This window comes from Cyclopterus lumpus, chromosome 7 (assembly GCF_009769545.1).
Source record: "Cyclopterus lumpus isolate fCycLum1 chromosome 7, fCycLum1.pri, whole genome shotgun sequence".
Lineage (NCBI taxonomy): Eukaryota > Metazoa > Chordata > Actinopteri > Perciformes > Cyclopteridae > Cyclopterus > Cyclopterus lumpus.
This window is the reverse complement of record NC_046972.1, coordinates 14,763,727-14,776,432: the sequence shown is the minus strand read 5'-3', so window position 1 is coordinate 14,776,432 and position 12,706 is coordinate 14,763,727. Positions and strand designations below refer to the sequence as shown.

The 12,706-nt window shown below is 40.9% G+C and overlaps 1 protein-coding gene across 1 annotated transcript in view; it reads left to right on the top strand.

Moving 5' to 3' along the window:
- LOC117733700 (ERC protein 2-like) overlaps positions 1-12,706 on the top strand; it is a 132,718-nt gene that overhangs the window by 39,475 nt on the left and 80,537 nt on the right. The window contains exons 7-8 of the mRNA XM_034537523.1: positions 5,651-5,788; positions 9,560-9,748. Coding sequence (XP_034393414.1) covers positions 5,651-5,788; positions 9,560-9,748 — 327 coding nt within the window. The remainder of the gene's footprint in view (positions 1-5,650; positions 5,789-9,559; positions 9,749-12,706) is intronic.

The following is a 12,706-nucleotide window of genomic DNA, read 5'->3' as shown; positions in this document are numbered from 1 at the left end:
ATTTCAAGTTTTATGTCATGCCAATGTTGTTTCAAATCTTTCCATGGAATTGTATGAATGCCGTCTGTAATTTGTTGTTAATTTATAAACTTTGTTAAGTAGAAAGCTGAGCACTTTGACTACTAAATAATGTTTGTTTATTCAATATTATTATTATCTCTGTGGATGTTTGACTTGACCTTATTCACGCTGGTATCATCCAGCATTCATAGCTACTTTACTTTATTTCATGTTTCTGAGGTTGTGCCAAAGTTCTTAATTTGTAACTAAGATCACTTCCAATTTAGGAATGATTGAGTTTTGATTGATTCATCCTTGTATGCATGCTGATAAAATAAAGGAAAGTTTGTAAAAGTATATAAGTAAATTATAACCCATTTCTGAAAATTGATAGATGAGGCTTATCATGTGTGTTCATCTGTACGCTTGTTTCTCTGTAGTCATAAGTTGTGTGTATGTTTACACGCCTGTGCGCCTGCATTCAAATGAGAGAGAGAGGGTGTGTATGTGTGTGTTGTTGATGGACACAGAGCACCTTTGTATTTCTAAACAGGCGCTGATGGTTAGGAGCAGAATGAATGTCGGGGCAATGGAGAGGTAGCTGCTGTGAGAGTCAGTTGTAATTTTAGTGATACCCTTAGAAAATTCTGTCTCTTTCGTTTGCTCCGAGTTTCACCTCAACAAACCTTTTTTCCCCACTTTGGCCGTAGGATAGACAAGGACCTGCCTGCTTGATTATTTTTGGTTTGGATGCAGAAGAGATTTGGTAGAGAACAGCACAGCAGATATAGAGAGACATGCAGGCCCGCTAGCACACATGCAGGTACACAGTGGCACAATACACACTTGTATACATGTTTTCCATTCTTTTATCAGGGGAAACTCTTCTTTTCTAGTTTAGAAAGAACAATGGCTCCCTGACAGAAATAAATCACAAGCTCTACTTTTCCTTGTTTAGAAAAGTGTGGATGATTTCAGAACCTGAGCATCGTGCTTCTTGACCCTCCCACCTCCTCCTCCCTCTCTCAGGCACCGCTCGTCTTATGAAGTCATTTTTCTCCGTCGTTCTGGTCGATAACAGATGAGTAATGGCTCCTCGAGCAAAGCAGCATGACACCAGAAAGGTCATTCAAGGGGAATAGGGGAGAGGCGTCATCTTCTGCTTTAGGGTGCTGTGTGTCACGCTGTCCTCTTTTGTACATTCCCAGTCAGTCGGCTCAACGGTCCGCAGAGATCTGATAGAGACTTCAGAACTATGAGTAAATACTGGCAGTTCTCTATCAGTAGATAAGTCCATTTATATTTCTTGACAAGCTTCTATAATGGGGTAGAGTGTAGAAGGTGATTGTCTTCCTCAAATCTGGAACCAGCGAGGACAGTGTCTCCTCTGTTTTTACCTTGCTCTGTAAAGACAACATTTTTCATTTTAAATTAACTCCGGAGTTGTCACAAGTGGTTATATGGGCCTGCTGCAGTAATGTGCCACATAGGGGCGCCAGTTCACACAATATCTGCGTTTCCTCAGTCTTCCAGTGTTGCCTGTGTTGCTCTTCTTCACAGGCAGTGAAGAGTTGGTGGAGGGACGGGGGTTAAAGGAAGTGCACACCCTCCTCACACTGCAAAGGTCACTATCTTCCCTGAACTTCAAGAGCAAACTGTGTTTCTCTTTGAAGAATAACATGTGAGTGCTGAGGGGCAGTAGGACGTCCTTTATTAATCTTGGAATTCATCACACTCTGGAAGGCAGGAGGTGGGAACAGTATGCAGGTGTACATGTTTGAGTATACTGTAATACACTCACACACTTAACCACACAGTTTGAAATGTACATGCTTTATTTGGATTGCATTATGTGATTGTGGACTACTTTAAGTAGCATAATGACATTTCCAGTGTGTAGTCTTTCATAGTTTTTCTGTCTGACTGTGACAGATTTCTCTGGGGAAGTACACACTGTATTACTACATATTGTTCAGTTTGTGGTTTTTGTGCATCTTTGTATTTGTGTGTGGCTGTGTGTGTGTATACATGCGTACCATATCAGTGCCAGGATCTTTGTGTTTTACAACTGTCCCTGTCATATGTTCAGAGGCAATGACAAGTGCAGAGAAATTAGTTGCCTTTTTGTTTGGTATTTTTATTGGTCCAAAAGCATTTTAAAATTCCAACGATTGTGTTCTTATGGTGGTCACGCTCCATGCTGGTCTCCTTTGTGTCCTGCAGAAATGATTCCTCTGGAGGCCACCGAGTTCTAGTTCTTAGTTTGGATGGAAGACAGACGGGTCGACCGGGTTTGCGGTTCTCCTGTCGAAGAAGCTGCTTTTAGATTATGATTTTTGCCAGAAACACAAGGCCAGATACTGGTTCGCTAACTTCTCTCCCATTACATTAGAACTCAGCTCGTCCTAATCATGATCATACTCTAAAGACTGCAACAGCAATGCAACAGCAAGTTTTCCAATGGATAACAAAGCCTACTAAACAGAATCAAAAAGGTTTCTTTACATGAATGCATGGTGGCTACTGTTTCATACATCTAAATTCCTCCTCTCACACGTGCCACGTGCCACATGCCATATTTAATAATGTTTGTTTCACAATATCACAGTCCACTTTCAACCCACTAGTTTTACCAACAAGTTGATATGTCAAAAAACAAATTGAGTGTATCCAGCACCACCAACTTCATAATAGTTAATGCCTCAACAACACATAGCCGTGGCCGGAGGTATTATGTTTTCAGGTTGTCCGTCAGTCCCATTTTATTGGACAGACATGGATGTAAACTACAATTTGACTGGTTGTAATCATAATCATAGACATAATTATGTCAATGATTAGTCGATTGATTAACTACTATTTTGCAAAAGGTCAGTAAATGGTAACCATGCATTAACACATTTAAGGAGAACCTGGTCCCATCCTATCAGCTTGTTGATAAAGTTATCAGACTCAAAACAGTATAGCTGTAAACAGTAGGGAGCCATGTGTGTGGGAGACGACTGAGACAGACGTCATGGTTTCTCAGGAGGATGCACACTCACTTTGCCTGGCCCATAGAGTCATGGTAGCGGCCTATTGTAGGTGGTCTGCTTCAGCGGGAGGCGTGTGTGGTTGGAGAGTGGGATGACATATGCACCGTGGTTTAATGATCAAAGCCTGTCTGTGAGAGAGAGAGAGAGAGAGAGAGAGAGAGAGAGAGAGAGAGAGAGAGAGAGAGAGAGAGAGATATGCGGGAGTATAGTTTGAGCTTGCCTACACTGAGAGATAAAATGAATGACTGCTTCTCTCATAACGATCAAGTTACTGGCCCCCCTCTCTCCCAGGAGGGCATACGTCTGCCCTGTACCTCGCCTGTCAATAAAAGGCATTTCTCTTTGGAGAGCATGTTTTGACTTTGCACATTCTGACAGAATTCCTTGCCTTCTTTCCCATATCCATGACTCACTTGACTCCTCTTTACAACGTTTTAAGTTCTGTTCAACGCTTTTTCTGCACAATTTCACAGAAGGCAGAGCAACGTGGATAAATATTTCATCAAGTGGTTGTTTTTTTGTGCGACCTGGCCAAAGCAAACTGAAGCCTGGTAAAGAATGTAATCATTTATCTAAGACCAGGGGCAACATGCTCAATTTGACTTAAAATAGGGCTCTGTGGTGCCCATAGGGATAGGGAGCTAGGGTGTGCATGAGTGCAAATGTATATGTTTCGTTGGGTATTTACTATTTTACTGTTTATTTTAACAAGGTATGTCAAAGCTACTGAGCTGCTACAACTAGAGGCCAAACCATGTTTGGTTTGTTTGTACTTCATCTTGTGTTTAATGCGTGTGAGTGTGAGTCTTGTTTAATCTGTGAGGAATCATTCGTGCTTCATGAAGTGGAGACCAAGAATGTTATGTGTCTAGCTTTGCCTCTTAAGTGGCTACGTCCCTTGTAAAGTAAGTGAAAAGTATCTCTTCAGCTCTGTCTCTTAAAATGGGAGAAACATAAGAGAATAATCACCATGCCTCTTTCTCTCTCACACATTATCAACCCTAAAATCCCATCGAACACACCCATGGCAATCATGAATTGCTGGGAATTGTATCTGACTCTGGGAGTGTGAAGCTTTCCCATCATTCCCTGAAGGGTTTGATGTTCCTATCGCTTGTGGACTGACCTACTAGACCTTTAGCTTGGCTGTATAATGGCTGTCATTAACCTATCAAGATCAGCCAAAGGGTCCTGGCTGCATATTCCCATCCTGCAACTTTCCCTCCATTGCCAAAACCAAGATGGCTCCTTAAAATCTTTGCTCTTGCCCTCCAGGGAGCAGAGAACACCAAAGTCGGAAGTCTAATTGAATTAATTTGTAAAATAGCTGTGTAGATTTGGACATTATCTATCTATGTACCCATGACTGGAATGCAGCTCTCCCCCCCCCCCTCACTGGACATTTTCTAGCCTGTCACCATCTCAGTTACATTGTGGTTTCTTGATGGCCTGAAGTGCTTTTCTTTTATTTCTTTTATTGGATTCTCATGTTCATTAAATAATGAATTCCTTTCATTGCATGTGCCTTTCCTTTGTACAATTCAAGCCCTGAGCTGAGAAAGGACCACTTGGGTCAAATGTGGAATTAATGCTTTGCAGCAGTGAGTGAATTGTGCTTTGTCTGCCTGTTGAAAAAACATTAAAGAAGACTGAGTTGGTGACAGGGAAATATATGCCCAATGCCAGTGTATAGGTCTCAGGAGATCTCAGGGAGTCAATCAACTTTTCAAATACGTTTTTTTTAATCAAGATAACTTTAATTCAAATTCAATAGAATGTAGAGTGGTGTACTTGTGGAAATTATAAGTCACAATGTCACAATGTCCTGTCATCACATGTGCTTTCCCTTTGTAACTAATTTGTAGACCTCTGGAGTCTCATTGCATTGCACTGTGCCCTACTCCAGCTGCATCTGCTAGTGTTTTGGTTGGTACAGCTCGGGGGGGTTTTGTGTTTGTGTGTGCGCCTGTGTGTGTGTGTGCGTGTAGCTGTGAATGTGTCTTTGTGTGTTCCTTTTCTGTTTTGCGGATGTTCATCCGATAAAGGCTTTTGAACACATCAATTGGCTATTGCACGAGCACTTTACTGACATGAGGTTAGCCGCAGAAACACCGTCCCAAAAGCCAATGGGCTGTATTAGCTCTTAGTAAAATGCTACTAAACTATCACTGAAGCTGATTTAGTCACACCATCCAATGGCTGTGTTGTTTACACCCCTCCACGGAGTCTAACTTCTTCTCTCTTCATGGATCCAACCATAATTGTCTTGACCCAAGCCATAGAGTGGAGACTTTCATTGCTGCTCATCTTTAAGATGCCGGGCACGAATGGAAGACATTACAGCAGGAAATTGGAGAATTCAGCCAGAGGCTGAGCACACTATTCAGTGTCTAGATTCATCATCTCGATGACTCGGCGGTCAATAGGATAATTACTTTATGTGGTGCTTTGGTACCGCAAGGTCTCCAGTCACTATAGTCCAGTTGTGTACTTTGCACGAATGCTCCATAACTTTGCAGGTTTGGTCTAAACATTTATGCCCATAACGCTTGTTTCACATCAACATGTAACTAACCTCAGCTCCCCTGTTTCTGTCTCTGTCCATCTCTCTCCAGATTGAGAACTTGTTGGAGCAGTTAAAGGATAAGGACAAACAGCTGGCTGGGTTGAGGGAAAGGGTCCAGGGCCTTCAGACTGACTCCAGCAACACAGACACAGCGCTGACCACACTGGAGGAAGCTCTATCAGAAAAGGTACAGGGTAGAGGGAGGGATGAAGGGAGGTGGAGGAGAAGAGCCTTATTGAATAGGTTGGAGGTCTAGAAAATCTGACAGAACCTGTTGAGAAAAGAGACTTGAGGTGAGGATCACGGTTGCTCTGGTTAGTAGTTGGTTAATAGTTGCTGGAGAAATGATGTGAAGAAATATGCACACTATTAGTGAAGGAAACTAAAACGTGTTTGTCAGATGTAGATATAACAACAGACTATACGATACAGACTGAATAAAAACTCACAAAATGATGACCACCAACTGGTCTGGAAATGTTGACCCACTGAGGTACACTTGTCTTTCAGGAAGCTAGCATCCGGCTTAATTAAGTTGCGTGCTTTGCTATGATTCAATGCCATAACTTACTGACACAGCCTCCTTATTTATAGACCTTGGACCACACTAGATGAGGTCCTTTCTGAAAACTGTAAGGGAAAGAAGGAGAAGGGAGGTCCAAGGTGAACATAGACAGAGGATTAGTCCCTGTCTGTAACTGCGCTGAACATAGGGAGGGAATGATCCATGGAATAAGAGGAGGATAGAAGTTCCAAAAAGGGGAGGAATGGAGGTATGGAAAAGTGGAATCGCAGGCAGAAGAGGCACAGCTCTGATGGAAGAGGTGGCCTCAGAATTAAGGGAGGAAGAGGTCAAGGAATGTAAAGATGGAGGCAGAGTAAAAAATGAGTAACTTCTGCAAGGCATTTGAAAGTAGAAGACAAAGAACAGAGCTGGCAGAAGGAACACAGTTACAAAGGATCCAACTGGGATGGAAATTCAGTACCAGATAACACAGCCACGCACATAGAGGAAACAAATATTAACTGACCAATAGGGAACTTAATGAAAGAGGCTACTATTATTGTACTTTTAAGTCTCAGTGGTCTTTGTGGTGGATTTACTGGCCTACATACATAGCCTCAGCAAATAGTATGATGAGCACTGTAACATATGCATCCATAATATATATATATATATATATATATATATATATATATATATATATATATATATATATATATATATTATATTGGAAGATACATTGCAGCATTAATTGCATAGCTGTACGACCATGTAAATCAATTTGAACTAAGCAGAATAACTCCACATGGGTGGACGGGTGAGCATTTGTTGTTTTCTGGCAACATGATAGAGCAGCTGGTCCCCATAAAGCTTCACTTCAGCACCATTGAGCTGGCATGCCAGCACTAACATTAAAAGATGAATGGTCTTGTTGGCCATTGATGTTTTGTCTTTAGTAAAATGCAGTGCATCAGGTACTTTACCCAATAAAGTTAGATTTTGACATATTCCCTGGTAAAGGAGTTACTTTCGAGACAAGTCTTTAGCGATTTGTTTTTTGCATTTGCACTCTTGGTTACTCAGTGCCAGTGCTTTTTTAATTGGAGACAGGCTTATCCACAGGTTAGATTTGATGTTATATTCTTTACTGAATTTGACCATGGAGATGTCAAATCCTAGTCTGGAAATAAATACAGTCTCCCTTGAACTGACTGGCTTCATTTCAGAGAGACTTGATCTTGCGTAGGTTTGTTTCATGTTTGAAGTTGTTGCTAGCACACATTTGTTGGTACTACAGTCTTAACAAACATGATTACTTTAGTGCTGCAGGCTAAAATGGTTCCCATTTATGTGTTTGTTTGTACTGCAGGCAAAAAGATGGATACATTTTGTTGGCACTGGCTGCTGCTTAAGAGTTTATAGAGTTCCTTGTTAGGACAGATGTGGATGTCCAGCTGTACTTCTTGTTTTTCTAGTGGTTGCCACAGTATTTATGTTAATGCATACATATTTCTGTTTGCCACGTTAGCTTGTGTTACTTGTGCTCTGACCTGCCAAGTGCATACTTGTCTTAGGGACTGAAGGGACAAGGTCAGTAGAAAAACAATTTACAGGAGCTTCCATTACACAATTTGAGTCATGCATCTCTCCTGCCTGGAGAATATGATTGGATGTTACCAGCCACAGCTGTGAATGAGCCAGTCATTGTGAAGCATACTGCAAACAGCTGATGCCAATCAGCTAAGACAAGCCTGACTTAGTGCTATGCTTCGTTACTGACATTTTAAAAAGGTGGTATTAAAACTAGATTGAAGTTTTGTTTTGAATGGGAGATATAACATTTGTGCGCTGTCAGCTAACAAACCCTCCTCAATAACAAATGTATGTCCTTTGCACAATGCTAAGTGCTTTAACACTAATCATGTGAGAGCAGGTGAAGTGGAGTCAGACGCAGGGGTGCTTGAGTTCATGACAGATCTGTGTGTGAAAAATAATTGTTTGCATTTTTCTCACTGAAATTGATCTATTAACATGTTGATGTTGGTTGTCACGTTTTTCATTCACTACAAATATGTTTTCAATTAAAATGATCTTTTATCACCTAAATTTGTGTTTGTTGCCGCCAGACTTTGAAATGAATAGCATAATGGCAACAATAAACTGTAAATCCCTTTTCTGCCTCGGCCCGGTCTGTTTACCCAAAAACCACTTCTGATGCAGCCTACATATAAGTCAGCTAAGACGAGGAGAATGATGGCGAGCTTTTCAGACTTTGTGGTCAACACAGGGTGGGTGTAATGTGTTTACAAGAGTGAGTGTATGTGTTGCTAATCACACTCCCTGTCACAAACCTGCTCTTGGAGCCAGTCGCTCGCCACAGTGCTGTGGTTCTAATTAAGAGGCTGGGGCATTGTGCCCGAGCCGAGCCCTGCTCTTTGGTGTGTGTGTATACGCACATGTGCCTGTCTGTGATGAAATGTTTGTGTATTTTTGTAGTATTTACGTGTGCTCCACACTGAAGTCTCATCGCGGCAGGTTTTATTATCACATCATGATCTCTTTTGCTAAATCCCAAACATCCTAGAGATATTTCATAATGTGGGGAAAACACCCAGGACCTATTAGCCATGTGGTCTCTCTCCCTTTATGATCTTTCTCTTTCTCGCCCTCTCCTCCAAAGCCCACTATGCAGTGCATTACTGTGCCAGGTCTAGTTAGAGGGTGTATTTGTTCAATTACCCAAGGTTTTAAAGCTGCCAATCATGCAGCAATGCCACATCGTAAAGCCTCATTGCTGAGCTCTGCTCTGTGCCTAAATAAACACCTGAGTAAACACCTTGATAATCACTTCAGTCCACACCTAAAAACACGCACATACACCTTAGCACACACCTACTACACACATCTTGCACTCTCCACCACCCGTAGTGTGGAACTGATTTCAAGCCAATGCCCAAAGCCGTGGTCCTCCCACTGTCCGATGGGATTAGAGAATGGAGAAAATGATGATGTAAACATTCCAACTTGGCTTATCAGCAGGCAATGCAGAGTCGCTGGGAAGTGATCTACAGTTCTGTCCAATCCATTCTCAAGAATCTGTCTCTGTCGCTCAACCCTTCTCCTGCTTCCCCCATCTCTCTGTGTTCTACTTGGCTCTGATCACCTCCGTGCTATTATTTACGGCAGTATTATTTATTTTGGGCATTTATGATGGTATTTAATCTCACTTTGCGAGACATGCTGCCGAGCCAACCAGTCCCTGGCTAAAATTATTCAATATTGATAGGAAATAACTGAAATCACACAGGGCTGACAATGTTTTGCACACTGGAAGCAAAACACACATTTTTAAAAATGTGAATATGCAGAAGATGGATATCTAGCCTCATCATTATAAGACTACTCACACCTCTCATGAAAACATTATTTTCTTTTGTCCTTTTACTATTTCAGGAGCGAGTAATTGAGAGTCTGCGTGAGCAGAAGGAGCGAGAAGACAGGGTTCGTCTGGAGGAGCTGGAACAGATGACAAAGGAGAACCAGGTATTAAAGGACAGACTTTCAGCCCTGCAGCCCCAGAAACTGTCCCAGACTCAGCCTGCTAACTCCGTCCTGACTCAGAACCAGAGGCCCGATGGAGCGGTCAGTATGGATTGTTTTGATGAATTCTTGATACCTTACAAAAAATATGTGTGATAGGCAGTGTTTTTGTAAACATGTTTCGGATATTGTATAACATTTTACATGAAATATCCAAAACAAAACGTGTGGTTGAAACAGTGTGCATGTTGATACAAGCATTGTAAACAAGATTGATAGTCTGGTATGTGCATGAACTGCAGACAAACAGCAATCAATATTTCATCGTTATCCACATCATAACAGCATATGCTTGGCCTCTTGTGCCAAGCTTTAAAATGAGCCCAAACACAAAATCTAATTTCAAAGACCTCATAAAACAAATACTAACAAGTACCTTTCCCGAAACCGTTTACTGTTGAATACTTCAAACCAACATTCTGACGCTTTTTGATTATTTGTCATTGTACAAAAATTATTAAAATAATGAACTTTTACAACCACTCTGCACTGGTTGTAATACACTACTTGAACCCAGCACACATATCCAGTAATAGTAATTCCACTCTTACCTCCTGGATGCATCCACAGTATTGTTAGCAAAGGGCCTGCCTGCACTTTGTCCCACAGGATAAAGGGATGAATTAAGAGAGAGTGATTTATGGACGTAAAAGATCCCTCTAACCCTGTCCGGGTGCCAAGTCAGAGGCCTGGCTGTCTTTTTTCTCCCTTTTTTTCCTCTTCCAGGCTTACAAGCCAGGACAGAATCTCGCCCTGCCAGAATTTATGAGACTGTTTTCTTTTATTCTCATAAAAAGCATACACACATCTCATTCCTGTGAAATGATATCTTGTTGAATTTTGACGCGGCACCACTTGAAAGGACAGCAGCTCCATAACTCTTTGTAGCAGGCAGTTTCACACTCTGACAGAAGTGTTGCCATAATTGGACTATTTTGTGTACCTGGCATCAGACCTGTTATGTAAACTTATAGATTCTTTAAAAACGCAGCTGATGTTTGCATGTTTATATTTTTGAGTGTGTATGTACGTGTTTCTTTCTGTGTGCCCGTGCATGCAGGCCAGTACAGAAACAACAGTTGAGTTCATGTTTGTATGGATGTGTGAGTGTCTGAATGTGTTCAAATGTGCAAGTGTGTTTGATCTTATTGTGGTTGTGAGGCTATAATACTGGTAACGGTGCCTGAGATTAGCTTCTGATCAAACAGAGCTACTGCACAAACACATACACAAGCATACATTGACCTCAGTACCATCAGAGAGTGTATAAAACAATTCGATGCTGACAACCACTTGTACTTTGGTCTAAATACTGGAAAGTTCAGTTTTGCGCAGCGATACAATAAAATACAATAGAAAACAATACAAGTTTATTAATCAGCAAAAGCTTCACGAGGTGTTGTAGAGGAAATGTGATGAAACAATAAAAGAAAGCTGCGTTATTTACATTGGGCATTTCCTTATTGTACATCTTTAAAAAAAAGTTACGTATACTCAACAGGTTTTGACACAAACTATACTGCAAAATGTCCTTGATCTCAATTTGTATCATGAAGACATTTCCTGAGCAAATTAGCTGAATTTTCTTTGCGATTGTAAGATATTGCTGTTGGTATGCAAACTGATTGCATTTGGACAATGTGATGATACCAGAAAAAGAAATGTTCCTCACAAACCAGCTTGACATACAGTTAATGCACACAGATCATGGCATTAATCCAATAGTTGTATGAGAAGCATATTTATTTGACGTTAATCTCAAATTCTTCCAAAAGTAGGAAAATAAGCTTTTTGAATGACAGACATTTACCTTTCATGCAGATGTAGTTTGTGTTTGCCATCAGGTCGTGTACACACGGTGGCCCACTCACTGTATCTGCAGATGTTTGTATTGTTGACTCAGTCAAGCTGTTAGCAAAGCTTTTTTATCTTGACCTCAGAGCTCTGTTGACTTCACTGCATCCTCATCCTCTTCCCATAAAACAGTATTTGTTGATGCCGGGGTTAATAAAGAACTTCTGGAACTAAACACTAGCTCTTCAAAGAGAAAATTGTAAAGAACCTCAGGGAAGGCAATGACCTTTCCAAAGAAGGTTGGCCTGAATCAGCCAGCAGTCACCACACCTCAACTCACTTTTGAATCCTATTCAAAAGACTCTTTTCAAACCAGGCGGATGTCATATCCTCTTACCTTTTATGTTTCTTTTTTTCTTTTTTGTTGGTCTCTTTTTCTTTTTTGACAATAATAGGGAGATCACACTTTCAGACATTGATTTTTCCACTGACAGATAATGTATTAAGATTGAATGCTGTCATATCTAAGATATACAAAGACAACTATTACCTTTAGGAGCCAAAACCTTTTTTTAAATGATACCCAGCCTCGGTGTGACTATCCTCTGACCCAGTTCAGATTCTGGTGGCCACACATATTTAACTTATTTGTAATATTTACACTTCTGAGACATTTCCAAGAATGATAATAATTTCGTTGACCAAATATGTAATCGTATCTTTACTGGCCTTCCCCCTCCTGTCATAATATCACAAATTCCTGTTGGACTCAATGTCCTCTCAGCCCCTGCTTTCCCCCTGTCTGTATTTTCAGTTTTCCACTGAAAGAACATAACAAACTCTGGTCCACTTAGGCCTAATGCGTTTTGTGCAAGCTAAGATTGGGTTTGATGCGTGTGCACGAGTGAATGAGGCTAGGTGTGGAGGTAACGGGGGTGAGGACGAGGTAAACGATGACTCTGCTGTGTTCCCATTTTTACAGCATGTAATCCTTACACAGTCACATTTGTATAGTATACACATTAGGTGACACGTTTTCGGGTCTTTTTAAGGTCACATGTGGCATATATATTGTAGACAGGTTAGTCAAAGTCATATCCACAGGCATACAAATGTGTAAACAAAAAAAACTAGTACATCAAATGAATGAGTCATAGTCCACAAAAATGTCATCATTGACATTTTGAGGGTGTATTTTAACACTTA